This window comes from Podarcis liolepis (assembly GCF_965112155.1).
Source record: "Podarcis liolepis genome assembly, chromosome: 4".
NCBI lineage: Eukaryota > Metazoa > Chordata > Lepidosauria > Squamata > Lacertidae > Podarcis > Podarcis liolepis.
In genome coordinates, this window is record NC_139558.1 from 101,471,262 (window position 1) to 101,498,457 (window position 27,196).

General features: G+C 49.1%; 2 protein-coding genes across 27 annotated transcripts in view; one reads left to right on the top strand and one right to left on the bottom strand.

The window, feature by feature from the left end:
* The window catches only part of ARAP1 (ArfGAP with RhoGAP domain, ankyrin repeat and PH domain 1), a 145,014-nt gene extending 127,747 nt beyond the window's left edge, over nucleotides 1–17,267 (top strand). For 22 of the 26 annotated variants that reach the window (XM_083499210.1, XM_083499193.1, XM_083499207.1 and 19 more), the window contains 11 exons: nucleotides 701–787; nucleotides 2,104–2,172; nucleotides 3,069–3,186; nucleotides 6,705–6,818; nucleotides 8,058–8,200; nucleotides 9,394–9,476; nucleotides 10,834–10,884; nucleotides 12,203–12,266; nucleotides 12,479–12,634; nucleotides 14,351–14,390; nucleotides 16,139–17,267. In XM_083499210.1, the coding sequence (XP_083355336.1) occupies nucleotides 701–787; nucleotides 2,104–2,172; nucleotides 3,069–3,186; nucleotides 6,705–6,818; nucleotides 8,058–8,200; nucleotides 9,394–9,476; nucleotides 10,834–10,884; nucleotides 12,203–12,266; nucleotides 12,479–12,634; nucleotides 14,351–14,368 (903 nt within the window). In that variant the 3' untranslated portion in view covers nucleotides 14,369–14,390; nucleotides 16,139–17,267. Of the gene's footprint in view, nucleotides 1–700; nucleotides 788–2,103; nucleotides 2,173–3,068; nucleotides 3,187–6,704; nucleotides 6,819–8,057; nucleotides 8,201–9,393; nucleotides 9,477–10,833; nucleotides 10,885–12,202; nucleotides 12,267–12,478; nucleotides 12,635–14,350; nucleotides 14,620–15,355; nucleotides 15,703–16,028 lie in introns of all 26 variants that reach the window. The other 4 variants (XR_014525153.1, XR_014525155.1, XR_014525156.1 and 1 more) reach the window with 2 other exon arrangements.
* A 6,440-nt stretch (nucleotides 17,268–23,707) lies between these two features.
* LOC310705372 (small ribosomal subunit protein eS25-like) lies at nucleotides 23,708–24,394 on the bottom strand. The gene is made up of 2 exons (XM_083500067.1): nucleotides 24,272–24,394; nucleotides 23,708–24,124 (listed from the first exon to the last, which is right to left on the bottom strand). Exons 1-2 carry the CDS (start codon nucleotides 24,377–24,379, stop codon nucleotides 23,723–23,725), a joined length of 510 nt encoding a protein of 169 aa, XP_083356193.1. The 5' UTR covers nucleotides 24,380–24,394; the 3' UTR covers nucleotides 23,708–23,722.
* Nucleotides 24,395–27,196: the final 2,802 nt, after the last annotated feature.

Consider the following 27,196-nt stretch of genomic DNA (forward strand, 5'->3'; position numbering starts at 1 on the left):
TTTTGTTGGGATACTGCCGGGGAGATGGGGGCATCAGGCAGGCCCCCAGCTGGCTCTAGGCACCAGCTGGCAGCCGGACGATCACTGGTCTCCCTTGGAAACAGCATCAATCAGCGACACGAGCCTCAGATACTTTTAGAGGCCCGTGCACGCTCTATCAGCAGAGTGCGTAAATCTTCTCGCAGTAGAAGAGGCAGACAGAGAAATGTCTAAGCGTAATATACAGCATTTTATTCAGCATAGTTCAGGAACAAAGGAAAACATGTCTGCTTCCCTTCGTCTCCAGCAAAACAGCAGCAGTGCAAAAGCTATATACAAATGGAAGTTCCCAGAGAGCCTGTGCTGGAAGTAAACAGACCTGTGACACACAACAGTCATGCCTGTTCCCTTTTAAGGTGGAACAGAACTATAGCCTAACATGTTTTGCTGCAGCGGAGCAGAGGCTTCTTCTCTCTGCACTGCAAAGGCAATGCATTGCCTGTGGAAAAAGAGGTTCGCTCGAAACGTGTCGTGGGAAGAACCAAGCCTGTGTTTCCTTACTCACCTGAAACTGCCACCGCAATTTTCCTGGATCCCCATTGCAACGTTTTGACACTGACTTTCTTTCCTGGCAGAAGCAAAGCTTTGGCCTCCCCCACCCCCTGCACCCGGCTTGGTTTCTCCTCTTTAATCCTCTCTCTCTTTCACAAACGCTCGGCAGGTGGACGAGGCAGAGATGAGGAAGCAGCAGGAGGAGATCACCGCCATCATGAAGATGCGTGAGGCCGGTTCCTCTAGCACGACGCAGGTGAGATGGGGCAGGGTTAGGGTTGGGCCAGCTGGCCGGCCAGGCAGGGGAGCAGGGGCACAATATCAAGACTGTCCTCCTTCTCTCCTTCTCTGCACCAAGCTTGATAATAATCATTTTTATTATTTATACCCGACCCACCTGCCTTGGTTTTCCCCAGACACTCTGGCTGGCTTCCAACAAAATATTAAAATACGATAATTCATCAAATATTAAAAGCCTCCCTAAACAGGGCTGCCTTCAGATGTCCTCTAAAAGTCAGGTTGTTGTTTATCTCTTTGACATCTGATGGGAGGGCGTTCCACAGGGAGGGCGCCACTACCGAGAACGCCCTCTGCCTGGTTCCCTGTAGCTTTGCTTCTCGCAGGTAGGGAACCACCAGAAGGCCCTTGGAGCTGGACCTCAGTGTCCAGGCAGAACGATGGCGGTGTAGATGCTCCTTCAGGTATACTGGACCGAGCCCATTTAGGGCTTTCAAGGTCAGCACCAACACTTTGAATTGTGCTCGGAAACGTACTGGGAGCCAATGTAGGTCTTTCAAGACCGGTGTTATGTGGTCTCAGTGGCCACTCCCAGTCACCAGTCTAACTGCCGCATTCTGGATTAATTGCAGTTTCCAGGTCACCTTCAAAGGTAGCCCCACGTAGAGCACATTGCAGTAGTCCAAGCGGGAGATAACTAGAGCATGCACAACTCTGGCAAGACAGTCTGCGGGCAGGTAAGGTCTTAGCCTGCGTACCAGGTGGAGCTGGTAGACAGCTGCCCTGGACACAGAACTGACCTGTGCCTCCGTGGACAGCTGCGAGTCCAGAATGACTCCCAGGCTGCGCACCTGGTCCTTCAGGGGCACAGTTACCCCATTCAGGACCAGGGAGTCCTCCTCACCCACCTGTCTCCTGTCCCCCCAAAACCATACTTCTGTCTTGTCAGACTTCAACCTCAATCTGTTAGCCGCCATCCTTCCTCCAACCGCTTCCAGACCCTGGGTCCAGGCAGTTGTGTTGATGGGGAGCTGGAGGCAGCCTGGTAAAGCCCTCCTCAATTGCATGTGCTGGTACCACGCTTGATATTCTGTATGAAGATGGGGACGGGAAATTAAATGCCAGTTCTAAGGTTGTTTTCAATGCAACGTCCAGTTTAAAGCCTTAGCCCGGAGCTTTCTTTCTCGGCCGCAATCCTCCGTCCTTCTAAATATATGCTCTGGACTCCAGCTCCCATCACCCCTGGCTTCTAGGGCTGCTGGGAATTGTAGTCTAACAGCGCCTGGAATGCCCGGGACCTTCTGCCTTTTTGACCTGGCTTCCTTCTCCACCCAGCAAGCCGGAGACTTCATCTGCACGGTTTACCTGGAGGAGAAGAAGACGGAAGCAGAGCAGCACATCAAGGTGCGCGGAGGGAGGGCGGGAGAGGAGACCCGGGAAGGGTTCGGTCGCACGGGGAGGAGGCAGCCCACTTGGCGGCTGATGTCTCTGGTGGGAGAGAAACCGGCCTCTCTTGGCAAGCCGTGGGGGGAGCACAGTGATGGGACGTTGGCTGTGTGCTGGCAAGGATGGGGAAACGAGAGAAAACAACAACAACGACAACAACGACAATAACAATAATAATTGTTTATTTATACCCCGCCCTTCCCAGTTCAAAAACCAGGCTCAGGGTGGCTAACAACAAATTTAAAACACTTAATTGTAAAAGCAGCATAAAATACAGTATAAAAACATGGATACAATACGATACAATATCTTTATTGTCATTGTCCCATACAGAACAATGAAATTGCAAAAACCTACATAAGACATTCAAAACCCCCTAAAAACTCTGAAACCCCATTTTAAAATACAATATACTCCTATAGAGACTCCTTATACTGCGTTTAAAACCAGCATTGCATTTGGGTAGAAAATGTTTCTCAGGCAGCTGGTCCTAGTCTTTATAACCCTGTACCTTCTTCCAGAAGGCAGAAGCTGAAAGAGATCGTTTCCGGGGTGCGCACTATCCTGCGCTATCTGCAGCTTTCTTATGGCACCCGGAAGCATAGATTTGATCCAAGGTGGGAAGAGTGCACCCAATTATTCTCTCCGCAGTCTTTACAACCCTGGACAGCATTGGTTTTCCCCAGACCGTGCAGCTCCTGAGCTGGGATAGCAGGCTTGTGGGTTTTTGAATGTCTGATGTAGATTTTTTCAATTTCGTTGTTCTGTATGGGACAATGACAATGAGGATTATCGTATCGTATCATCTCTGGAAGGTCCTTTATTCACACCCCCCCCACCCTCTCCGCCTCCAGATCCCGGCCACCATGACTGCAGAAGAGCTGACCTTCGAAATCTTGGACCGGCGGAAAATTGTCATGAAGGAGAAAGAGTTCTGGAGCTGCTTCGAAGTCAACGAGCGGGAGGAGGCAGGTAGGCATCCTCTGGGGGCTTCTGGTGCTCAGAGCATCCTTTTCCTCGGGGCAGACCCACCCCCACCCCCGTTCAGAGGGCCCCCCTTGGAAGTGCCGCAAAAGATGCGCCTCTCCGGTGGCCCCCTGCCTAAACTCTGCAGCCGGTTTTCTTCCGTCACGATGTTGGAGGCAGCTTTTGCCCAATCAGAACTGCAGCGGCCTTAGGTTCCCCACGCTTGTACAGTGGTGCCTTGGTTGTCAAACATAATCCGTGTCGGGAGCTCATCCAACTCTTAAGTAGGCCCCTGATAGAGACACATGCCCGACTGGCATGTTCTCTCCCTCCTGGTCTTTCGTTTGGGAGTTTCAAAAGTTTTCTTCAGCCTGAACGTCACAGCGACCGATGCCAACAGACACCGGCACACTTAGGGATGCGCAGAGTTTACACAACTTGCATGTGACAGACCTCAGCAACTCAGCATTTTGGCTAATCTACTTTATTTACATATAAACACACACGGAGCACTCCAACATGGCTCCCTCTCTCTCTAGCATCAGACAGCAAAGATAAAAGGAACAAGGACAATAGTCCCACTTCACAGAACACAGGAACACAAACATCCTGTCTCCGTCACTTCCCACTCTGTGGAGTCAAAACATACACTGTCATGTGATAGACAACAATCCCATGACTGCAATCATAGAATCATAGAATCATAGAAGAGTTGGAAGAGACCACAAGGGCCATCAAGTCCAACCCCCTGCCAAGCAGGAAACACCATCAGAGCACTCCTGACATATGGTTGTCAAACCTCTGCTTAAAGACCTCCAAAGTAGGAGACTCCACCACACTCCTTGGCAGCAAATTCCACTGTCGAACAGCTCTTACTGTCAGGAAGTTCTTCCTAATGTTTAGGTGGAATCTTCTTTCTTGTAGTTTGGATCCATTGCTCCGTGTCCGCTTCTCTGGAGCAGCAGAAAACAACCTCTCTCCCTCCTCTATGTGACATCCTTTTATATATTTGAACATGGCTATCATATCACCCCTTAACCTCCTCTTCTCCAGGCTAAACATGCCCAGCTCCCTTAGCCGTTCCTCATAAGGCATCGTTTCCAGGCCTTTGACCATTTTGGTTGCCCTCCTCTGGACACGTTCCAGTTTGTCAGTGTCCTTCTTGAATTGTGGTGCCCAGAACTGGACACAGTACTCCAGGTGAGGTCTGACCAGAGCAGAATACAGTGGCACTATTACTTCCCTTCATCTAGATGCTATACTCCTATTGATGCAGCCCAGAATTGCATTGGCTTTTTTAGCTGCCGCGTCACACGACGCTCCAATCATGGAGCAGGAATTCTAACATCCCGTTCCAGAAGACTATTTGACTTCTGAAACGTTTGACAACCGAGGCTCAGTGGACGGTCTGCAGAATCCATTGAGAAAATGGAGGGACATGCCTCAGAATCTGTTGGACTCCTGAGGCGCGTTCAAAAACGGAAGCAATTACCGTATTTTTCCGTGTTATAACACACCCCCTTGTATAAGACGCCCCCTATTTTGGGGGGCTCAGGATTAAGAAAACAGGGAGAGATTGCCCCTGTGTATAAGGCTCCCCCCTTTTAACATTATTTTAAAGTAAAAAAAAGTAGCCTTATACATGGAAAAGTACGGTATTTCCAGGTTTTGGGCATTCGAAAGCCAAAACGTTGGGCTTCTGAGACGCTCAAGAACCGAGGTTCCACGGTATAGGGGTACCTCCTCGCCTTTGTCGCATGGCAAAGGGAATTTCAAACAAGCGGCTTAGCCGTGGCCTCCTTGGAATGCGCAAAAAGCAACATCTCAGGCGAAAAGGAAGCATCAGGGGCAGAGGCGCAGCAGCAAATTCATTCCTGCGTCTTTGAAAGACAACCTGGCTCCTTTTTGCAACACCCCAATGGCCCAACGTGGTTCAGCCCCTTTCTTTTTCCTGCCTATACGTTGTCGATGTATACAAGGAGACCTTGCTTCATTGCGCCTCTCAGATATTGTTCCTTCGGCAGACGTGGGGGGCAGCTGCAGGGAGCCAACCCTCTTCTGGCCACGGGAGTGGAGCTGGCTAGGGCTGGGGCTGACGTTTTCCGCCCCTGCAGCCAAACGAGCCTGGCTAAATCGACTACAGTATAGTGTCAACGCAGGTAGCGCTGTGGGTTAAACCACTGAGCTTCTTGGGCTTGCCAGTCAGAAGGTCGGCGGTTCGAATCCCTGCGACGGGGTGAGCTCCCGTTGCTCGGTCCCTGCTCCGGCCAACCTAGCAGTTCGAAAGCACATCAAAGTGCAAGTAGATAAATAGGTACCGCTCTGGCGGGAAGGCAAACGGCATTTCCGTGCGCTGCTCTGGTTCACCAGAAGCAGCTTAGTCATGCTGGCCACATGACCCGGAAGCTGTACGCCGGCTCCCTCGGCCAATAAAGCGAGATGAGCGCCGCAACCCCAGAGTCATCCGTGACTGGACCTAAAGGTCAGGGGTCCCTTTACCCTTTACCTAACTTTTTATATGCACTGGGAAAACAACAAATAAAAATGTCATGGCTTGCTTTATTCCAATACAGTGGTGCCCCCGCAAGACGAATGTCTCGCAAGACGAAAAACGCGCAAGACGAAAGAGTTTTCCGTTTTTTGAGTCGTTCCGCAAGACGAATTTCCCTATGGGCTTGCTTCGCAAGACGAAACATCTTGCGAGTTCTTGCGAGTTTGTTTCCTTTTTCTTAAAGCTGCTAAGCCGTTAATAGCCGCTAAGCCGTTAATAGCCGCTAAGCCGCTAATAGCCGCTAAGCCGCTAATAGCCGTGCTTCGCAAAACGCAAAAACCGCAAGACGAAGAGACTCGCGGAACGGATTAATTTCGTCTTGCAAGGCACCACTCTATTTGCTAACTTGCAGTGGTCTGGAACCGAACCCACAGTACAGCGTTCGAAATTCGCCAGGCGCATTTGTACCTGGCTGTTGGCCACTTGCGACCAAGTGAAGATGCCTGGGTGTCAGGATGACACCTATGTAGAGGTGCATGCCTGGGGATCCTTTAATAATAATAATAATAATAATAATAATAATAATAATAATAATAATATATTTATATCTCACCTATCTGCCTGGGTTTCCCCAGCCACTCTGGCCAGCTCCCAACAGAATTAAAACATCAGGCATTAAAAACTTCTGGACTGTTTTCACACACTAATTCCGCATCCTGTAGAATCCTGTTCTCTTTTATCTGCACAATTGGAAGGCGTTTCAGGAACCCAAAAGTCCCATCGAAAAATGCTACTTTTGTGCCATCTGACCCCAAAAATGGCCACCAGGCATTCTGTTTTGGTGACTGTAACCCTGGTTTGAGGAGCCATAGGCACCCAACTTATACACCTGAGTTTCTAACACTGCCGCAGAGGTATGCCTGTACGTCCATATGTTTTTCCGCCACTTCTTTCTCTCTCTTTCTGTGTTTTCTCATTGGAAAGTCTTATTTACCCTCCTGTTTCTCTCTCTCTTTCTCTCTCTCGCACGCAGAACGGCCTTTGCACTACAGCGAGAAGGTGCTTCCCATCTTGCACAGCCTGGGCAAGGACAGCTACCTGGTGGTGAAAAAGCAGCTCTCGATGGAGAACATGCTGCTCTATCTAGGTAGGTAGGCAGGAGCAGAGGAAGCCCATTGCCACCCAGAGGGAAGGGGTAGACCTGGGCATCGACCAGGAGCGAGACCCTGGGGTTTGTAACAGAGAGCACACAGAAGACATGGAAATTCCAGGCTAGGGATCATTATTAGGAAAGGAGCTGGAAACAAAACTGCCCATATCAAAAGACCGTTATTTCATTTCATTTTCCACTTTTAATTTGTATATGGTGGTACCTCGGTTCTCAAATAGTTTCGGAACCCAAATGCTGAAAACCCGGAAGTAAATGTTTCCATTTTTGAATGGCTTCCGCTGAGTTATTTTTCAATTTTCTCTATTGAATTTGCAGGCTGCCCTTTGCGCCTCGGTTTTCGAATGTTTTGGAAGTCGAACGGTCTTCCGGAACGGATGACATTTGAGAACGCAGATTCCACTTTGCCTCTTCTCTTATTACTATACACATGAGGTTTGCAGCAGCAAAACAGACAGCAAAGATCACCCGTCCTGTAATAATCTGACCCAATATAACGATGTCATAATTTTAAAATAAAGAACTTGTATTGAACGACGTAATGTTCAATAATCCACTAGGTCGCAATAGTACACAATGCAATTAAGTCTCAAAATATTGGCAAACAGCAATTGAACGAAAATTAACTCGTAGCAATTGCAATCAAGAATCACGAAACTACCCTCAGTGAAAATAATAGCAAGTCGCAATGCATGAACTACCACCGTACAGATTCCCCTACGAAGAAAGTTTTCAGCGTTTGGGACTTTTCAGTTTAGGGGAAAGGCAAATAAGTGGTGATATGGTTGAAGTTTGTAAACTGCTGCCTGGCATAGAGGACGTGTCACTGAGGGTCCCTGATTTGTCTAAGAAATAAAATCATGGCATGCCGTATTTTTCCGTCTATAAGACGCCCCCTATTTTTGGGAACTCCGATTTAAGAAAATGGGGGGAGATACTACCCGTGTATAAGACGAGGCCAGATTTTGAACGTTATTTTAGATTAAAAAAACAAGTCTTGTACACGGAAAAGTACGGTGATTTTTTTAAAAAAATCCAGTCATCATCATCATCACTTTTAATTTGTGTACCCTCTATTTTACAATACCCAAGGCGGTTTGCAAGCTGAAGAAAGCCGCCTCCCTCCTCCGTTGCCCCTGTAAGCCTTGCCATGGCACTAGTCCTCAGGCCCTTGCCTCCCCCCCCCTCAGCGTCCTGATGCCTTTTGTTCTTCCCCAGCCAGCAAGGTGGGCGACAGCAAACATGGCATGATGAAGTTCCGGGAGGAGAAGAACGTGCTGGGCGTGGGGCTCAGCACCGGCTTCCACGACCGATACTTCATCCTTAACAGCAGCTGCCTGCGCCTCTACAAGGAAGTCCGGGTATGTGCAGAGGTCCCCTTGACAACCCTCTGTGGGCGCCAGCCCCGTCACCTGCCTATTTTGAGAGTCGTGCCGGCTTCATGTGGCTGGTGTTATGTGGTGACTCGTAGGCACTTGATTCCCATTTTGCAATTGGGGGAGGAGCCCAGGTCAGAACCGGTCTTGAAAGACCTACACTGGCTCCCAGTACGTTTCCGAGCACAATTCAAAGTGTTGGTGCTGACCTTGAAAGCCCTAAACGGCCTCGGTCCAGTAGACCTGAAGGAACATCTCCACCTCCATCATTCTGCCGGGACACTGAGGTCCATCTCCAAGGGCCTTCTGGAGGTTCCCTCACTGTGAGAAGCCAAGCTACAGGGAACCAGGCAGAGGGCCTCTTCAGTAGTGGCGCCCGTCCTGTGGAACGCCCTACCATCAGATGTCAAGGAAAGAGACAACTGTCTGACTTTTAGAAGACATCTGAAGGCAGCCCTGTTTATATAGTAATAATAATTAAAAAAAATATTTAAACCCCACCCATCTGGCTGAGTTTCCCCAGCCACTCTGGGTGGCTCCCAATCAGCACAGCATTAAATATTAAAATACAGTGGTGCCCCACAAGACGAATGCCTTGCAAGATGGAAAACTCGCTAGATGAAAGAGGTTTCCGTTTTGGAGGTGCTTTGCAAAACGAATTTCCTATGGGCTTGCTTCGCAAGGCGAAAATGTCTTGCGAGTTCCTGCGGTTTTTTTTCCTCCCCCCCACCTTTTCTAAGCCGCTAAGCCACTTATCAGCTGATCCGATCAGCAGATAAGCCGCTAAAAGCCGCTAAAAGCCGCTAATAGCGCTAATCCGCCAATGGGCTTGCTTTGCAAGACGAAAAAACCGCTAGACGAAGAGAATCACAGAACGGATTCTTTTTGTCTTGCGAGTTCACCACTGTATTAAAAACAGTTAAACAGTTAAAAACAGTACAGCATTAAATATTAAAAACTTCCCTGAACAGGGCTGCCTTCAGATGTCTTTTAAAGATAGGATAGCTGCTTATTTCCTTCACATCTGAAGGGAGGGCGTTCCACAGGGAATTCTTTAACCATGATATCTGCATTGCAGGGGGTTGGACTAGATGACCCCTGGGTTATGATTTTGTGCCGATGAGTCATAGAATTGTAAGTTCCCTTTCTGCTCTCTCACTCTTCTCCTTCTTCTTCAGAGCCACAAACCGGAGAAAGAATGGCCGGTGAAGAACCTCAAGATCTACCTGGGAATAAAGAAGAAAGTCCGTCCTCCGAGCTGGTGAGTGCCTGCTCTGAGTTCAAGTGCCGCTGCCTCTACATCTATGCCAGTCTCATCCTGGCTGGACACCTCTTTATCTGGGCTGGATTTTTGTAAGTGCGCCTGGCCCTTCTCCCCCAAAAGATCTGCTTCCAGAACCTTCAGGATCAGCGAATCAAATTTTTTTAGAGGTAACCCCAAGGGTCATCTAGTCCAACCCCCTCAAGCCCATGGCAATGTTTCGTTATGTTTATGTGTTCTGCATGAAGCATTCCAGAGTGACTGCGGCAACCTAGTTGGATGCATGGGGTCAATAATAATAATAATAATAATAATAATAATAATAATAATAATAATAATAATAGGAGTGCCTCCTGCATCTCTGCATGAGTCCCTGAGTCTGTAACCCTTCAGATGCTTCTGGACTCTGGCATAGCCGTAGCCAGAGGGGCAATAAATAAATACATAAAAATACTTAACGAACTGACCAATCGCGTCGCAGATAGCTCGGTTCTGTGTCCCCCCGCCCCCCGGAACATAAATCCTGGCTGTGCCTATGGACTCCCCCCACATCCTTCCTGCCATTTTGGAAGATTCAGAGCCGATAAAAGAAAGCCCTTCTTCGTGCAGCGCAGAGTTAGACTGTGGAACTCTCTGCCACAGGAGGCAGTGATGGCCAACAACTAGGACGACTTTAAAAGAGGCTTGATCCTGGCCTGATCCTGCAGGCTCTGCTTACCTGTTCTTCCTGAGCTCGTGCACAACCCGCCCTCGGCCGCCAGGTGGCAAACCTGCTTCACAAGACGCACAGCTCTGTTAAGTGGTACCAGCTGAGCACAGGGTTCCTCCATCTGGGGGAAACTTTTGAGAGTCTGGGGAAAAACACCCACAGGACTCTCAGCTGAGGGAAGGACCCTGATTTTGCTGCAGTCGCTGCTTATTAGGGCTAATCGCAAAGAGGAGGTGTGATGCTTCAGAGAGGAGCTGGAATCTAGTGTTCAGAGATGTGCTCTGTTGCGTCATGGAGGGATTTGAAGTGTGGGCATTGGTGGTGGGCTGTGGGGCGAGTTTTCTGCCCTTCCGGGAGATGCTATCAGGGATTAGGGACCAGGGACCTTCGGGGTGCTGTTCAGATTATTATTATTATTATTATTATTATTATTATTATTATTATTATTATTGGAGGTCCCTTCCAGCTGTACAGTTCCGTGATTCTGTAAATGTGTGTAACCTTCCCTGCCCACCTGCGTAACCTGGGGAAACACTGAAACCCCAAGGAACCATTTCCGCCGAGGCAGCACAAAAAATGGGATGGAGGCGGCTGATTCTTTTGCTGGCTTGCTCTCCTTTTGACTCTTCCTCCCTCCCTCTCTTCCAGCTGGGGGTTCACCGTCTTCTTTGAGAACGAGAAGCTGGAGAAGCAGCAATGGTAAGCAGCTGGTGGGGGTCAGACCCACAACTGTGGTTTTTTGCTTGTTTGTTTCGAGCCCATCCCATCGCAATAAAAGCTGGGGAAATTCCTTTTTATTTATTTCATAAAATTTATGTACCACCTGGCTGGGGGGGGAGGGATCAGAGTGGTTTACAGAAAAAAATAAATCAATAAAATTTAAGAAAAATGGGCAGCAATAATATACAGCTTTCGAAAAAGTTTGGTAGGCAGACAGCCTTTTTTCGAAATGAAATGAAAATCCTTTTCATTTTGTAATGATTCCCCCCCCCCTATGGTTTTATCTATTCTATGAGCTCAAGTCCCCGGCATGGGGAAAAGCAAGGTATAAATAAATAGAAACAGTAATAATGTGGGTTAAACCACAGAGCCTAGGACTTGCCGATCAGAAGGTAGGCGGTTCGAATCCCCACGATTGGGTGAGCTCCCGTTGCTCTGTCCCAGCTCCTGCCAACCTAGCAGTCTCAAAGCACATCAAAGTGCAAGTAGATAAATAGGTACTGCTCCGGTGGGAAGGCAAATAGTGTTTCTGTGCACTGCTCTGGTTCGCCAGAAGTGGCTCAGTCCTGCTGGCCACATGACCCAGAAGCTGTACGCCGGCTTCCTCGGCCAATAAAGCGAGATGAGCGCCGCAACCCCAGAGTCGGCCACGACTGGACCTAATGGTCAGGGGTCGCACAATCACTCACTCACTCACTCACTCACTCACTCACTCAGTAGCTGAACTGGGTTCCATACAGTCACATAAACAAATTAACCAAGAAAGCCTCGAAAACAAAAATGCAAAATAAAGAGCAAAAACAAAAGCACCAAACTTAAGCCCTTCCGGAAGTTCGTTTGACTTCCGAAATGTTCGAAAACCAAGGCACAGCTTCTGATTGGTGCAGGCACCCCGGAAACAATAGCTGACAGCCGCTTCGTACGTTCGGCATCCAAAAAACGTTCGAAAAACAGAACACTCACTTCTGGGTTATTGGCGTTTGGGAACCAAGGCGTTTGAGTACCAAGCAAGACAAAGCTGTTCCGCCTGGCCTTTGGTTTGGACTCAGTCTGACCCTTAGGTTTCCCTCCCCTTATGGTTTTGACTTTTAAAATGAGGCTGCATTTTAAATTGCATTTTCACCTGTATTTTAAATTGTTTTTTTCTTTTCTTATTATGTTTTTACTGAAATTTTATTGATGTTAGCTGCCCTGAGCCTGGCTCTGGCCTGGGAGAGCAGGGTATAAAGAAAAATTATTATTATTATTATTATTATTATTATTATTATTATTATTATTATTATCTTCCCCCCCACAGGTATCTCTGCTGTGACACGCAGATGGAGTTGCGTGGCTGGTTTGCCACCTTCCTCTCTGTGCAGGTAAGTGGAGGGGTCTCAGCCTGACCTACCTCGCAGGGTTGTTGCAGGGGGTTGGGATAGATGGCCTCTGGGGTCCTTCCCAACTCTGCAAAGGGTTCTATGAGGGTGAAGCAGGAGGGGGAGAACTAGCCTGGGAGTAGCTGCCAGGCCTAATCCACCTTGTCCCTTCTTGTGCTCCTTGTAACCTCTTCCTCCCTCTCTGGTCTTCCCAGCACGGCGGGAACATCTGGCCGCCAGACTCCTCCAAGGTTCGGGCGTCCCGGACGCAGCAGGATTCCCGGCTGGGGAACATCTCCCTGATCCCTCTGCGAGGCAACGAGAGCGAGATGAGGAACAGCGTCGCGGCCTTCGCAGCCGACCCGCTGACGGTGAGGGAAACTGCGGATGGGCATAGGTTGCCCGCATTCTGCTGGGCACTGGGCACCTGGAGGGAGGGTAGCAAGCGGGGGAAGGCTGCTCAGCTCTGTAACCTTATTGGCAATCCCCCAGCAGAGACGTCCGCGCTCTGCTTTTTTGCTCTTAGAAGCCAGCGTCAATTCTGTGTCCAGAGCAGCTGTTTATCAGCTCCATCTGGTACGCAGGATGAGACCCCACCTGCCCGCGGACTGTCTGGCCAGAGTGGTGCATGCTCTGGTTATCTCCCGCTTGGACTACTGCAATGCGCTCTGCGTGGGGCTACCTTTGAAGGTGACCCAGAAACTACAACTAATCCAAATAGATTAATAGAATATTAAAGGGAAAAAACAAGGTTAGAATGTTAAGATAATTTTAGGATAGAAAACAGAGGAAGATGGAAAGGAATTGCTGAAATAATTAACAGAAGTGGAATACAAAAAGGGAGGTGTGAGGAGGTCGTTGAAATAAGTGAATGAAAGATAAGATATTGAAATTATTTGATGTGTTTTAAATTGCTTTTGTTTTGTTGGTTTAATGTGTTAGTGTTTTGTGTTAGTGTTAGTGTTATGTAGTGTTTTTGCATTGTATTGTATTGTCTATTCTTTTTTTTTCTTCTAGTGTTTAAATTGTTGGAAAAGCAATAAATATTATTTTTTTTTTTAAAAAAAGAAACTACAACTAATCCAGAATGCGGCAGCTAGACTGGTGACTGGGAGTGGCCACTGAGACCTCATAACACTGGTCTTGAAAGACCAACACTGGCTCCCAGTACGTTTCTGAGCACGATTCAAAGTGTTGGTGCTGACCTTGAAAGCCCTAAACGGCCTCAGTCCAGTATACCCGAAGGAGTGTCTCCACCCCCATCGTTCAGCCCGGACACTGAGGTCCAGCACCGAGGGCCTTCTGGCGGTTCCCTCACTGTGAGAAGCCAAGTTACAGGGAACCAGGCAGAGGGCCTTCTCGGTGGTGGCGCCCGCCCTGTGGAACGCCCTCCCACCCAGATGTCAAGGAAATAACTACCAGACTTTTAGAAGACATCTGAAGGGAAGCTTTTAATGTTTAATAGACTATTGTATTTTAGTGTTTTGTTGGAAGCCGCCCAGAGTGGCTGGGGAAACCCAGCCAGATGGGCGGGGTATAAATAAATTATTATTATTATTATTATTACTATTACTATTATTATTATTACTGTTCCTGATCACTGCACACACAGCTGGGTCTGGCTTATTTCTTTGGTAGAGGAAGCCTACAGGCTTGAGAGGCAGTGTGGTGTAGTGGTCAGAGTGTCAGACTAGGACCTGGGAGAGACCGGGGTTTGAATCTCACACTTGGCCACTCACTCTCAGCCAACCTCACAGGGTAGTTGTTGTCGAGATAAGAGGAGGAGGAGGAGGACTACTTACGTCACCTTGAGCTCCGTGGAGGAAAGGTGGGATGGAAATGCAATGAATCAAGGTTTCCCCAACTTGGGTCTCCAGCTGTTTTTGGACTACAGTTCCCATCATCCCTGGCCACTGGTTCCACTAGCTAGGGAAGATGGGAGTTGGAGACCCAAGCTGGGGAAACCCTGCAAGAAACAGCAGCCGTCCTTATGAGGCCTGTCAGGCCCGCCCTGGGCCAGATGGCGAGACAGGAGGACAGGAAGGCGACTTCTCCCCCTTTCTAAGCTTGTCTCCTTTCCTCTCCAGCTCCTTCGGGATGTATGAAACCGGACACCGAGCGTGGCAGGTAACTATTGACTCCCTGGGCCACGGATGCTAACTTGCCCCCACATGCAGTCCGCAGGGCTGCTGAGAAGAGACCTGGTTTTGGAAGGACCACTGAGGTCTCTCTTAGTCCTCTTGGCCAAAAGGTTTCTAAAAGCTACAACATCCGGCCTCAGGAGGAGTTTCACAACAAAGGCGATTGACTAATGCTCTTCTAGGGGCATCAACTGAAGTCCACAAGGAAAGTCATAGTCCCACTGTATTCTGCCTTGGTCAGACCACACCTGGAGTCCTGTGTCCAATTCTGGGCACCCCAATATAAGAAGGATGTTGACAAGCTGGAAGGTGGGCAGAGGTGGGCAACCAAGAGGATCAAGGGTCTGGAAACCAAGCCTGATGAGGAACGCTTGAAGGAATTGGGTATGTTTCGCCTGGAGAACGGAAGACGGAGAGGAGATATGAGGGCCATCTTCAAATATCTCAAGGACCGTCCCGTGGAAGAGCAAGCTTGTTTTCTCCTGCTCCGGAGGCTAGGACCCGAACCAGCGGCTTCAATTTCCAAGAAAAGAGATTCCGACTAAACACCAGGAAGAACTATTTGACTGTATGAGCTGTTCGGAAGCTTGCAGAAGCTGGTGAACTCTCCTTCCTTGGAGGTTCCTAAGCAGATGCTTCACCTGAGAGAGCCCAGAGATTTGAAGGGAGCTGTTCCATCACTTCTCAGTCTTCTCTTCTCCAGGCAAAACATCCCCAATGCCTTCAACTGTTCCTCATCAGAGTTGATCATCTCAACCATGCTCCCATGAACTTGCTCCATCTTCTTCTCCCCTGGCCCAGATCCTCTTAAAATATACCGGTGGGACCTGTGTCCAAGGACCCCCCCCCCCACTGCAAAAGGTTTGGCGTCCTTCCCCAGTCCTCTGCCTCCGTTTGCCGTGCTCTTCAGAAACCCGGCCATCCTTCCTGGGTGCTTTGCTTTTGTGCCAGCGCAGATAAAACCTGGTATGTGCACAAATGGCAACCAGGGGTATTGTTAAGAAGACATTGCCTGATCAGACCTAGCCTAGGATCCTCTTCCCCCCCGCAGTGGCTAACCAGAGAGAGAGAAAAAAAACTTTATTCGCATTAGCCAATGGCCATAGCAACAGTAAAACATTACAGTATACGCAGAAAAGGAAATTTGATATAAAAGCACAGTTTAAAGCCCTGGACCGGCAGTCATTTAGTGGCCCTTATTCTGAATGCTCCTGCTATGAATCTAGCAACCTTTGCTGTTATCTGATAGAAGAAAGGGCATTGTGGCAGTGGTTGAGCGCCCTGGGGTGGTTAGTACAGTGGTGCCTCGCAAGACGAAAATAATCCGTTCTGTGATTCTCTTCGTCTAGCGGTTTTTTCGTCTTGCGAAGCAAGCCCATTGAAGGATTAGCGGATTAGCACTATTAGCGGCTTATCTGCTGATCGGATCAGCTGATAAGCGGCTTAGCGGCTTAGAAAAGGGGGGGGGGAGGAAAACCAGCAGGAACTCGCAAGACATTGTCGTCTTGCAAAGCAAGCCCATAGGAAATTCGTTTTGCGAAGCACCTCCAAAACGGAAAACTCTTTCGTCTAGTGAGTTTTCCGTCTTGCGAGGCATTCGTCTTGCGGGGCACCACTGTACGAGTGGGGTGATGATCTCGTTCCTCAGGTCTTTGTAGTTTTGTACAGGACAGGTGTGTAGAGAGTACAGGACAGGAGGGTGTAATTTTAGCGTCTCTCTCTTTCCTCCCGCAGGATGCTTGGCCAAAGTCCAAGGAGGCGAAGGAGCCGTCCGGAAACGAAGAGCCCATGGCTGGTCCAGCGGGGAAGGGAGGGGGGGATGTTCAGGAACAAAGCCTGCCCTTTAAGGACTCCACATCTCCCTGCAAGGCCGAGCCGAGGACTCCCCAAAGGAAGGAGGGAGCTTTCTTCAAGGACAGCCCTGGAGACGGTCCTCAGGAGGCTGGGACATTGATAAGCCGACTGGAGAAGGAGTCCCGGGAACCCAAGACAAAGCCCAGGAGGACATTGCATCTCTGATCAACATGTGCCAAATTCACTACCGAACTGGCATCGCTCCTGCCCCCTGTCCTGGTGGCTTTAGCCCGCGGCATCTTTCTTCTTTCGGATTGTGCAGGAACCGTGAGACGCCTCCACTGGCCACGCCGTGGATTTTGAGCCCTCTCTGAAGGTGCTCCAGGGCCTTGCCAACTCACTTTTTTGTTCTCAGTGGGGCAGAAAGGACTGTGACCATCTTGGATCCGGCCGAGGGCTTCCTGGCAGTATCACACAGGGAAATCCTGCCGGATCAGGCCAGTGACTCGTCTAGTCCCGCATCCTGTTTTTGCAGGGACCAAGCAGATGCCTCTTGCAGGTGGGAAGCCGCAAGCAGGATTCGAACACAGAGCGCACTTGCTTTGCGGGGACTGGTATTCAGAAGCATCTCTGCTTCCTGCTCTCACTCTGGAGAGCTGGCAGGAGAGAGAGACTCTTGTCTGCCTTCCTCTGCACGCTCTCTCTCTCTCTTTGCCAACCCCTTCGCCTTGACCTGGTGGGTTGCGGGTGCTGAGAACTTGTCTCCCTCGGCAAGACCGGCTGCCCGTGTTTGGTACCCGGGTGGACGGAGGAGGGACAAAGGAGCATCGCCAGAGCCGCCGAGCAGCAGCGCTGGGTGCAGAGAGATGTCAGGGGTGGGTGCTTCTTGCCCGCCTCTGTTTGGACAGAGAGGAGGCCAGCGAGGCTTAAGGCCCGGGAAAAATCCCCTGCCTTCTTCGTCTGATGCTGGGAAGCTGTGGGAAAAGCGGGCAGGCAGAATCTTTCCTAAAGAGCAACACCTCTTCTTGTCGTCTTTTTTTTTGTAATGGTAATAAATACCCTTGGAGAATCCCGTGTCCTGGTGTCTCTGACATTTTATCTGGGGTGGCTGAACCCCTGAGATGGAGGTTTTTATAGATTTGTCAAGCTGGAAGGGACCGAGAGGTCATTTAGTTGCAGCCGCTGCTATGCAGGGAGTTCCATTTCATGCGGCTCAATGTGGTGCCTTCCATGGTTCCAGTTACAGGTAGGTAGCCGTGTTGGTCTGCCATAGTCAAAATAAAAAAATTCCTTCCAGTAGCACCTTAAAGACCAACTAAGTTAGTTCTTGGTATGAGCTTTCGTGTGCATGCACACTTCTTCAGATGCACACGAAAGATCATACCAAGAACTAACCTAGTTGGTCTTTAAGGTGCTACTGGAAGGAATTTTTTTGGTATCTGAAGAAGTGTGCATGCACATGAAAGCTCATACCAAGAACTAACTTAGTTGGTCTTTAAGGTGCTACTGGAAGGAATTTTTTTATTTTGACTATGGCAGACCAACACGGCTACCTATCTGTAACTGCTATGCAGGGATCACAGTTTTCCTAAAGGGCTGTCGCCAAGATACTGATTGAGGATTGTGAAGGGGAGGAGGGAGACAGATTTCTTACTTTTTAAATAATAATAATAATAATAATAATAATAATAATAATAATAATAATAATAATAATAATTTATTTCTACCCCGCCCATCTGGCTGGGTTTCCCCAGCCACTCTGGGTGGCTTCCAACAGAATATTAAAATACAATAGTCTATTAAACATTAAAAGCTTCCCTAAACAGGGCTGCCTTCAGATGTCTTCTAAAAGTCTAGTAGTTGTTTTTCTCTTTGACATCTGGTGGGAGGGCGTTCCACAGGGCGGGTGCCACTGCCAAGAAGGCCCTCTGCCTGGTTCCCTGTAACTGGCTTCTCGCAGAGAGGGAAGCGCCAGAAGACCCTCAGCGCTGGACCTCAGTATCTGGGCAGAATGATGGCGGTGGAGACGCTTCTTCAGGTATACTGGGCCGAGGCCTTTTAGGGCTTTAAAGGTCAGCACCAACACAGTGTTATGTGGTCTCGGCAGCCGCTCCCAGTCACCAGTCTAGCTGCTGCATTCTGGATTAGTTGTAGTTTCCGGGTCACCTTCAAAGGTAGCCCCACGTAGAGCGCATTGCAGTAGTCCAAGCGAGAGATAACCAGAGCATGCACCACTCTGGCCAGACAGTCCACGGACAGGTAGGGTCTCATCCTGCGTACCAGATGGAGCTGATAAACAGCTACCCTGGACACAGAATTAACCTGCGCCTCCATGGACGGCTGTGAGTCCAAAATGACTCCCAGGCTGCGCACCTTCCAGGCTGCGCACAGTTGCCCAATTCAGGACCAGAGAGTCCTCCATAGTTGCCCGCCTCCTGTCCGCCAAAAACAGTACTTCTGTCTTGTCAGGATTCAACCTCAATATGTTGAATGCATTTATATCCCACCTTTTTCTGCAAGAGGTTGCTTTCACGACTCTGAACCTCCTACCAACATTGCAGTTCCCTGCCTTTGTTGCTTAGCGGGAGCAAATTCATGGATTAACCAGGGACTTGTGGCTGAGCAGTGGTTTGGGCAGAGTGACCTGTATTCGCCCCTTTCTGCGTTCCCACATGCCGTGGGGTCCTGTTTGCTCCTGCAGAGGCCACCCAAGAGCTGAGATCCTCTCCCAACGTGTTTTCATCTCGGTTTTTTCCTCTTGCACTGAACATTGCAAGTATCCTTTCTTTTTACTATTGTTAGGATTCAAATGCATCCATTAACGCCAGAGCAGCGGCTGCTTCTGCAGCTAATGGAGAAGAGTCTCTTCCACTGTATCAGTTCCCAAGGCTCCATTAGTCTCGCTGGGCTATTATGCATCCATTTGCCGGGGGGGGGGGGGGGAGGAGGAGATGATGGTGCGGGGATCCCATGTCCCTTTTAAGGGAACAGAAGAGAGAGCAGCATTGCAAAGCTGGTAAGAGGGAGGTTTCTCTTTGGAAAGAACTTTGTTATTTATTGCATTTCTATCCTAGCTTTTCTTCCAAGGAGCTCACAGCAACCCTGTGTGGCAGGATAAGCTGAGAAGCACTGACTGGCCCCCAGGGTCACAGCCAGTGAGCTTCATGGCCAAGTGGAGATCCGCACCCGGGTTTCTCCCAGGTCTCTAACCATTGCACTGCGCTGCCTGTCGTGAAATAGCACAGAACAGGGACTCGGCCTTTGCTTTTTTGTTCTGGATCCTGGGGCCCAGCCCAGGATGTGAGAACCAGAATCCGGAGAGTGCCTCTGAACATGTGCAAAGGGCATTTCCCTCCCTCCAGTTAAATAACTGCTGGCAGTGGCTCTTTGCAGGAGAGGTTTGCCTGTTTTTTGTTTTTTAAGCATCAGAATACTCATGAGGAAAACCAGAACTATTGTTTATCCCCACCTAAATGGGAAGTGGGGGGGGGGGCATTGTCCAGCGCAAATCAAAATAATTCAAAGAAATCAGACCCTGTCCTGTGTTGCAGTTAGTCCATGTTTCATTTTCATTTCATGAAAAAAAGACAGTTCAGTATTGTTTTTATTTTGAATTCTGTGGGGTCTTAATCTGGCTTTGGGGGCAGCAGAGCCTCTCAATAGCAGCTTCTGGAAGCTGCAAGAAGAGTGAATTACAGAATCATAGGATTGTGGAGTTGGAAGGGACCCCGAGGGTCATCTAGTCCAACCCCCTGCAGTGCATGAATCTTTTGCCCAACGCGGGACTCGAATCCACAACCTTCAGATTAAAAGTCTCCTGCTCTTACCAGCTGAGCTATCGAGGGTGCTATTGAACTCAAGCCCAGCTTTTAATTTTTATTATTGCGTTTCTACTTGCCCCCCTTCCCGGCCCTGCAGGAGTTCAAGGTGCCACACATGGTTCTCCCTCTTGCCATTTGATCCCTGCAACAGCCCTGTGAGGTAGCCTGGCCTGAGAGACTGGTTTCATATTGCATTTATTTTGAATTCCACGTATCTCATCTTTTCAGTGCTTGGGGCCTTTCGAGGACTGAATCCAACCCAGGAGGGTGGCAGTGCTGAATCCGAGGATCACGTCCCTCGACGTGCTTTGGCTGTGATTTCTGCGTTGCAGGGGGGTCAGACTAGGTGACTCTTGGGTAGGGTTACCAGACATCCCCAGTTCCTGGGGACAGTCCCCGGATTTGCAAATCTGTCCCCAGGAAACGTGGCAGCGGCAGCCTCAGCAGCCTGCAGCCAGCCTGGCAGTGCAGTTGGCTCTGGCTGGCTTCAGGAGCTGCTCGCTGCCGCCACCACTGCCAAAGATGAACCGGGGGCGTCTGGCGGTACAGATCTCCTGACCCCTTCCCCCTTTGTTTTGACTGATCGGGGGAGGCTCGGGAGTTGCAGGCGGTCGGGTCTTGTCCAGGAGGGGCGCAAGGCTCGTGGTTTCTCTGCCAGGCAAGGTGCAAAGCTCTTCTTTTGCACCCTGTGAAACATAAATGCACAGAGTTTTTTTAAAAAACTGGGCAATGGCCACCCGCCCGCGACTCCCAAGCTCCCCCCGATCTGTCAAAACAAAGGGGGAAGGGGCCAGGAGATCAGGGAAGGCTTGGGAGTCACAGGCAGGCAGCACGCCGTTGCCCAGTTTTAAAGAAACTCTGTACATTTATGTTTCACAGGGTGCGAAAAAAGGGCTTTGCACTTTTATACAATATGCATGTGTGCTTGGGATCAGGGTCTTTTGCCTCACCATCCCCACTACTGACTCCCTGTTGCTACTCAGCTTCCAAAAAACACCCCGATTCATTGGAAAAAACGTGGTAACCATACTCTTGGGGGCCCCTTCCAACTCCATCATTCTATGACCTGCCCGGATCTCTCGCTGCCTTTTCATTTCGGAAAAGAAAGCCTGGAGCCATGCTGACATTTACTGGGTTCAAGTGGGCAGGGAGAGAGGCGCGCTCTGCAGAGCGAGAACGGGAGGCGGCGGAGGAAGGAGGAGGAGGAGAGCGTTCACATCACAATGGCCATCCTCGCAGGGGGAGCGTTTGCGCCCGCGAGACGGAAGGAGCAGGTGCAGAGAGGTTGCAGGCAATGAATGGACAAGAGGCAGAAGCGAGCCGGCTCCGTCTTGGGCTCAGAGTGCTGATCATTGTTCAAGATAATCGACGTGGGATGCCTTGGCAACCTTGAGATGGAGACGCGTGCCGGTACAAAAGAGCGAGAGGAATCCGCGCTCTGCTTCGAAGGCTCTCGAGGCGTCTCTGCGTAAGCGAGACCCGCTTTCGAAGGCCGGGGAACAAGTGGCAGGCAGGCTGTCCGTCGAGTGGGCGACAAATTAGTTTCTCTGCGACTTGTTCTGACTTGGCGCGTTTTCCTCCTCGAAGCAGAGCACGGGGGAGGCCACGCAGAGAAGGGACGGCGCTCAATGTGACTGCAAACTCTGAGCGTGCAAGGGGGAAAGGGCCAGGGCAAGGAGGGCTAGCAATGGATCCAGGGCCAGATTGAGGTTTGATGAGGCCCTAAGCTCCTGAAGGTAATGCGAAACCCACAAGCTTTACTCTCCTCTCCTGTGGTTCCCAAAAGAACATGTGGGGACACAGCATGGCCATAGGATCCATTCAGTGCCGGATTACTAAGCAAAAGAATTACTAAGCAAACTGGGGGCACTGCTGGAATAGAGGAGACACATGATGGTTTTGCACCCCACAGGGCTTCGCTTGCAGGATCAATGTGACGTCGGGGAAGAAATCTTCAATGCGCCACAACCAAGGATCCTGCGCAGAGATTCATTTTCCTGCTTGGACTTCCTTTCTGAGCACGGGATTTGGCTCACTTGCGTGAGTCACCAGAATCTTCCTTTGCGAGGCGCCGGCTCACGGCCCACGCTGCGCAATGTCACATCACGAGGACATTTTATTTATTGTTTCCTAACATTTATGCACTGCTTGTTTGCAAAACCAAACCAAGCCCCAAAGTGGTTTGCAAGAAAGATAATACAGTAAAATTGCCCATAAGAAAGATTACCAGCGATAACTTAAAAGACTTTCGGAAAACTAAAATGACAATAGAACTAAAAGCAGATTTAAACTCGCATCAACCTCCTGAACATCTGGGTAGGCTTGTCTACACAAAAAAACTGTTTTTAGCAGGTTGGGGGGGAGAACGGCGAAGGCACCTGCCTGATGTCAGTTGTCAGGGAGTTCCAAAGTTCTGAGTTATTACAAATGTGAAAGGGGTCTTATGTGCATCTGTGAGAGCGCCAGTTCTGTGGATCAAAGTGGTCAAGTTTGTGTATATGGAATAAGGAGATCTCACAGGTAAACTGGTCCCAGGTTGTTTTAAGAAGTGCTAGTGAATGAAACAGAATGGCAGGACTGGGTATAGCCAGATTCTGAGCTATTAACTCTGCTATAAGCTGTAAACTGTATGTATATATATATATATATATATATATATATATATATATATATGCAGGTTTTGGTGTCTTCGGGTGTCTTCCCGTGTAAGAGTTGGGGTGTCTAGGTGACGTTTCGACGAGGTCTCACTCGTCATCTTCAGGCTGGTGCTTTCGGCTTCTTGTTACTGGAACAGAGCAGGATCTCAGTGTTTGAGTTATATATATGTTTGTGTGTGTGTGTATGTATGAACTAACCAATGTTATTCTTTTTAATGGTGGTGCTACATCTGGTGTGCAAGTGCATTATTTATTTCAGGCCCTGCTCTTCTTATTCATGCATCTGCTTCCTATCACAAATTGCACGGGGAATATTGCTTTGCAAAAAGGAAGGAGGCAATCAATTAGACGCTCCCCTGCTTTCCGACAAATGCAAAAAGAAAGGGGGAAGAGAAACCCGGCGAGGATTAAGTTGAAGAGCACAACCAAGGGAAGAAAATTGAAATAAGGACAAAGAGGGAAATTATTCTGGGTTCCTGGGGAAATGAAGCCCGCTGTTATTTCGGCGATGCATATGTTTGCATAGAGAGCAGCGCTCCTTCCTTGCTTCTGCACAGAGATGTTTGTGAGCTGGCCCTTTCCAAAGGGAGCTTGAAGTAGCCAGGCAGAGGGCCTTCTCGGTAGTGGCGCCCGCCCTGTGTAACTCCCTCCCACCAGATGTCAAGGAAATAAACAGCTGTCTGACTTTTAGAAGACATCTGAAGGCAGCCCTGTTTAGGGAAGTTTTTAATGTTTGACGTTTTATTGCATTTTAAATATTCTGTTGGGAGCCGCCCAGAGTGCCTGGGGAAACCCAGCCAGATGGGCAGGGTATAAGTAATAAATTACTACTACTACTACTACTACTACTACTACTACTACTACTACACCCCCCCCCACACACACACCAAGGGCAGGAAGCTGGCAAAACTCCCAGTTCATCTTGGACATAAGTGCCAGTCCCAACTTGAAACTTAGGATGGGATGACCTGTAGTTTTTCCTCCCCAGGAGTTCAAGTTATTTTATTTTTGTGATATACAGAGTCTAAAAACCTCCCAAGAACGTTTTATGCGTCCTCCTCAGCAGCTGGCGCATCACCCCCCCCCCCTTGGTGTTTTGGGTGTAGATGACCTGGGCTCTGTGATTGGACACCAGTTTGAACAGGCCTTTGCTGAGAAGCCAAGGCGCCTCGAATCTTCAGCCTTTCAAAGACCACAGCAGGTGTGATGAGTTTGTCGTGTGGCACCTCCGTGCACAGCTTGTCGTAAGTAGCTTTGTCAAACAGAACAAGGTTGTTCAACTTGTCTCTTACTTTCCCTGTGGACCACTTCTTCTTCTTGGCTTTTCCACTGGACTTGTTGATGGGGTCCTTGTCCTTCTTGGCCGACTTGCCCGCTTCCTCCTCCTTCTTATGGGGCAGTCGCTGCTTCACCTTCGGCGATTTCCGGCCAGAAAGGAATGGGATGACCTGTATGACAGGGAAGAGAGATTTCACAGAATCACAGAACTGTGGAGTTGGAAGGGAACCCAATGGCCATCTAGACTAACCCTCTGAAATCCAAAACTCACAGCTGAAGCATCCCTGATAGAGGGCCCACGAAGGAGAGTCCACCACCTTTCCAGGGGAGATATCATAGCCATCTTCCAGTATCTCAAGGGCTGTCCCATGGGAGAGGGAACCAGCTTGTTTTCTCCCGCTCTGGAGGGTAGGACCCGAAGCCATGGCTTCAAGTAGCACTCTCTTCTGCCTTGGTCAGACCACACCTGTGACCAGCTCTGGGCATCACAATCTGAGAAGGATGTGACAAGTGAGAACATGGGCAGAGGAGATGATCAAGGGTCTGGAAACCAAGCCTTATGAGGAACGTTTGAGGGAGCTGAATATGTTTAGCCTGGGGAAAAGGAGACCGAGAAGAGATTGATAGCAAAATTCCAATATCTCAGCTATCACGTGGAAGGTGGAGCAAGCTTGTTTCCTCCTGCTTCGGAGGGTAGGACTCGAACCCATGGCTCCAAGTCACAAGAAAGGAGATTCTGACTAAACATCAGGAAGAACTTTCTGACAGTGAGAGCTGTTCAAAAATGGAATAATGGTCTCGCTTGGTTGACTGTAGACTCTCCTTTCTTGGAGGTTTCTCAGCAGAGATCGGACGGCCAACTGCTATGGATGCTTTAGCCAAGATTCCTGCATTGCAGGGGGTTGGACTAGATGACCCTTGGTGGTCCCTTCCTACAATTCTGCGTTTCTATGGAAAAGCTAAGCGGGTGGACTATGCAGAATTAGATAAAATGACAGGAAGGATTTGAAACCTGCGGGACCAGAGATTCACAGAAAATTGGAAGAAATATACGAACTATTTGAAGAGCAACTGTAATCAACAAATTACGCTAGTAGGACTACAAGAAGTTTTGTAAGGAGAAATATATGAAACATTGCAAAATAGGAAAAGAAGAGAGATACAGTGGTACCTCAGGTTAAGTACTTAATTCGTTCTGGAGGTCCGTTCTTAACCTGAAACTGTTCTTAACCTGAAGCACCACTTTAGCTACTGGGGCCTCCTGCTGCCGCCGTGCCGCCAGAGCACAATTTCTGTTCTCATCCTGAAGCAAAGTTCTTAACCTGAAGCACTATTTCTGGGTTAGCGGAGTCTGTAACCTGAAGCGTATGTAACCTGAAGCGTATGTAACTCGAGGTACCACTGTATTAGTTATGAGATTTAAATGTAATAGTGAAAGTAAGAAATGGATACTAAGTGATTAGATTGGAAAATTTTCAGATGTGATTGTTGGAAGTCAAAAAAATTGTATAAGATGTAAAATTATATTTAATTGTTGTTGAAAATGATATGGTAAAACAAATAAAAATTTATATTTATAAAGGAAAAGCCCAGTGGGGCTGCAGAGCAGTGACTCATTCCTGAGACCTTCCTTCTCCAAAGTTGCTCTTGCAACGTGACAGTCGAGCTCCATTGAAGCCAAGCTGTCTTTGGAGAGCTGTTGAGAGCATTTAGAGGCCCCTCGAAGCCCTGGAGAAGGAGGCGCAAGTGGGAGAGGAAGACTCAGCGGAAAGCGAGGCCTCTTGGCTCGCGAAACGCAGGCACCTGCCTTTGATGGAGGCAGGAAGCGGGGACCAGGTGGAGTGGCCAAGGAGGGTGACTCACGGGGCTCCAGAAGAATGTCGGCGTGCGCTCGTCTCGCTTCTGCGCTCTCTCCAGAGCACCGGGATCTTTTGTCGCCTGCGAAAGCGGGAGATCTTAATCGGGCGACTTGTCATTCAGAGAGCTCCTTTGCGGGAGAATAAAAGAAGCCAAGATATGGACGTTGAGGGAGCTGCGGAGAGAAAGGGGTGTCGTTGCACAGAGAGGTGGGCGCCCTCAGATGGGCGCTCAGGTGGATGTGAACCGGAGGAGGAGATAAGGGCATCCTTTCACCGGAGCGCTCTTCTTCACAAGGAGAGATTTCCACACGCAGGGAACATGTGGGGAAGATGAGGCCTGGCAGAGGAAAACAGTGATTTAATGAGCCGACAACCAGCGTTGAATTCCCCTGTGTTGTTTGTGAGCTGAATGGAAGAGTCGTTTCGGGTGCCACGGTGAGAGCCTACGAGTAGAGAATTGTGGCATCCCAGCATTGGAAGGGACCTCTGAAAGCCATCTAGTCCAACCCCCTGCAATACAGGAAAAAATGCAGCAAAAGTCTACGAGAGCAGGAGTCCTAGAAGTGTGGAGTGACTTTTGGCTCCCCAAAGGGAGAACCGGCTGGACTTCCTAGGAGATCAGTTTTCCTGACCGACGGGTCATCTTGGTCATCTTGCCAATATCCTTCTTAAACTGGGGTGCCCAAAAAGAGGAGAATTCTCAAGATCCCCTTTCTCCAAACGAGGCATCATTTTTCTAATCCATGTTTAAACTTTGGAACTCCCTGCCACAGCAGGCAGTGATGGCCACCAACCTAGATGGCTTTTGAAGAGAATAATAATAATAATAATAATAATAATAATAATAATAATAATAATAATAATTTATTATTTATACCCTGCCCGTCTGGCTGGGCTTCCCCAGACACTCTGGGCAGCTTCCAACAAAATATTAAAATACAGTAATGCATCAAAGATTAAAAGCTTCCTTAAACAGGGCTGCCTTCAGATGTCTTCTAAAAGTCTGGTAGTTGTTGTTCTCTTTGACATCTGATGGGAGGGCGTTCCACAGGGCAGTGCCACCACCGAGAAGGCCCTCTGCCTGGTTCCCTGTAACTTGGCTTCTCACGGCGAGGGAACTGCCAGAAAGCCCTCGGAGCTGGACCTCAGTGTCCAGGCAGAACAATGGAGGTGGAGATGCTCCTTCAGGTCTACTGGGCCAAGGCCATTTAGGGCTTTCAAGGTCAGCACCAACACTTTGAATTGTGCTCGGAAACGTACTGGGAGCCAATGTAGGTCTTTCAGGACCAGTGTTATGTGGTCTCAGCGGCCGCTCCCAGTCACCAGTCTAGCTGCCGCATTCTGGATTAGTTGTAGTTTCCGAGTCACCTTCAAAGGTAGCCC

Coding starts and splice junctions, on each gene's coding strand:
- LOC310705372 (XM_083500067.1), bottom strand. CDS start 24,379: ATGGCTTCGGGTCCTACCCTCCAGAGCGGGAGAAAACAAGCTGGTTCC. Junction 24,125..24,271: donor ATGATATCTCCCCTGGAAAG/GTGGTGGACTCT, acceptor CCTGTCATACAG/GTCATCCCATTCCTTTCTGG.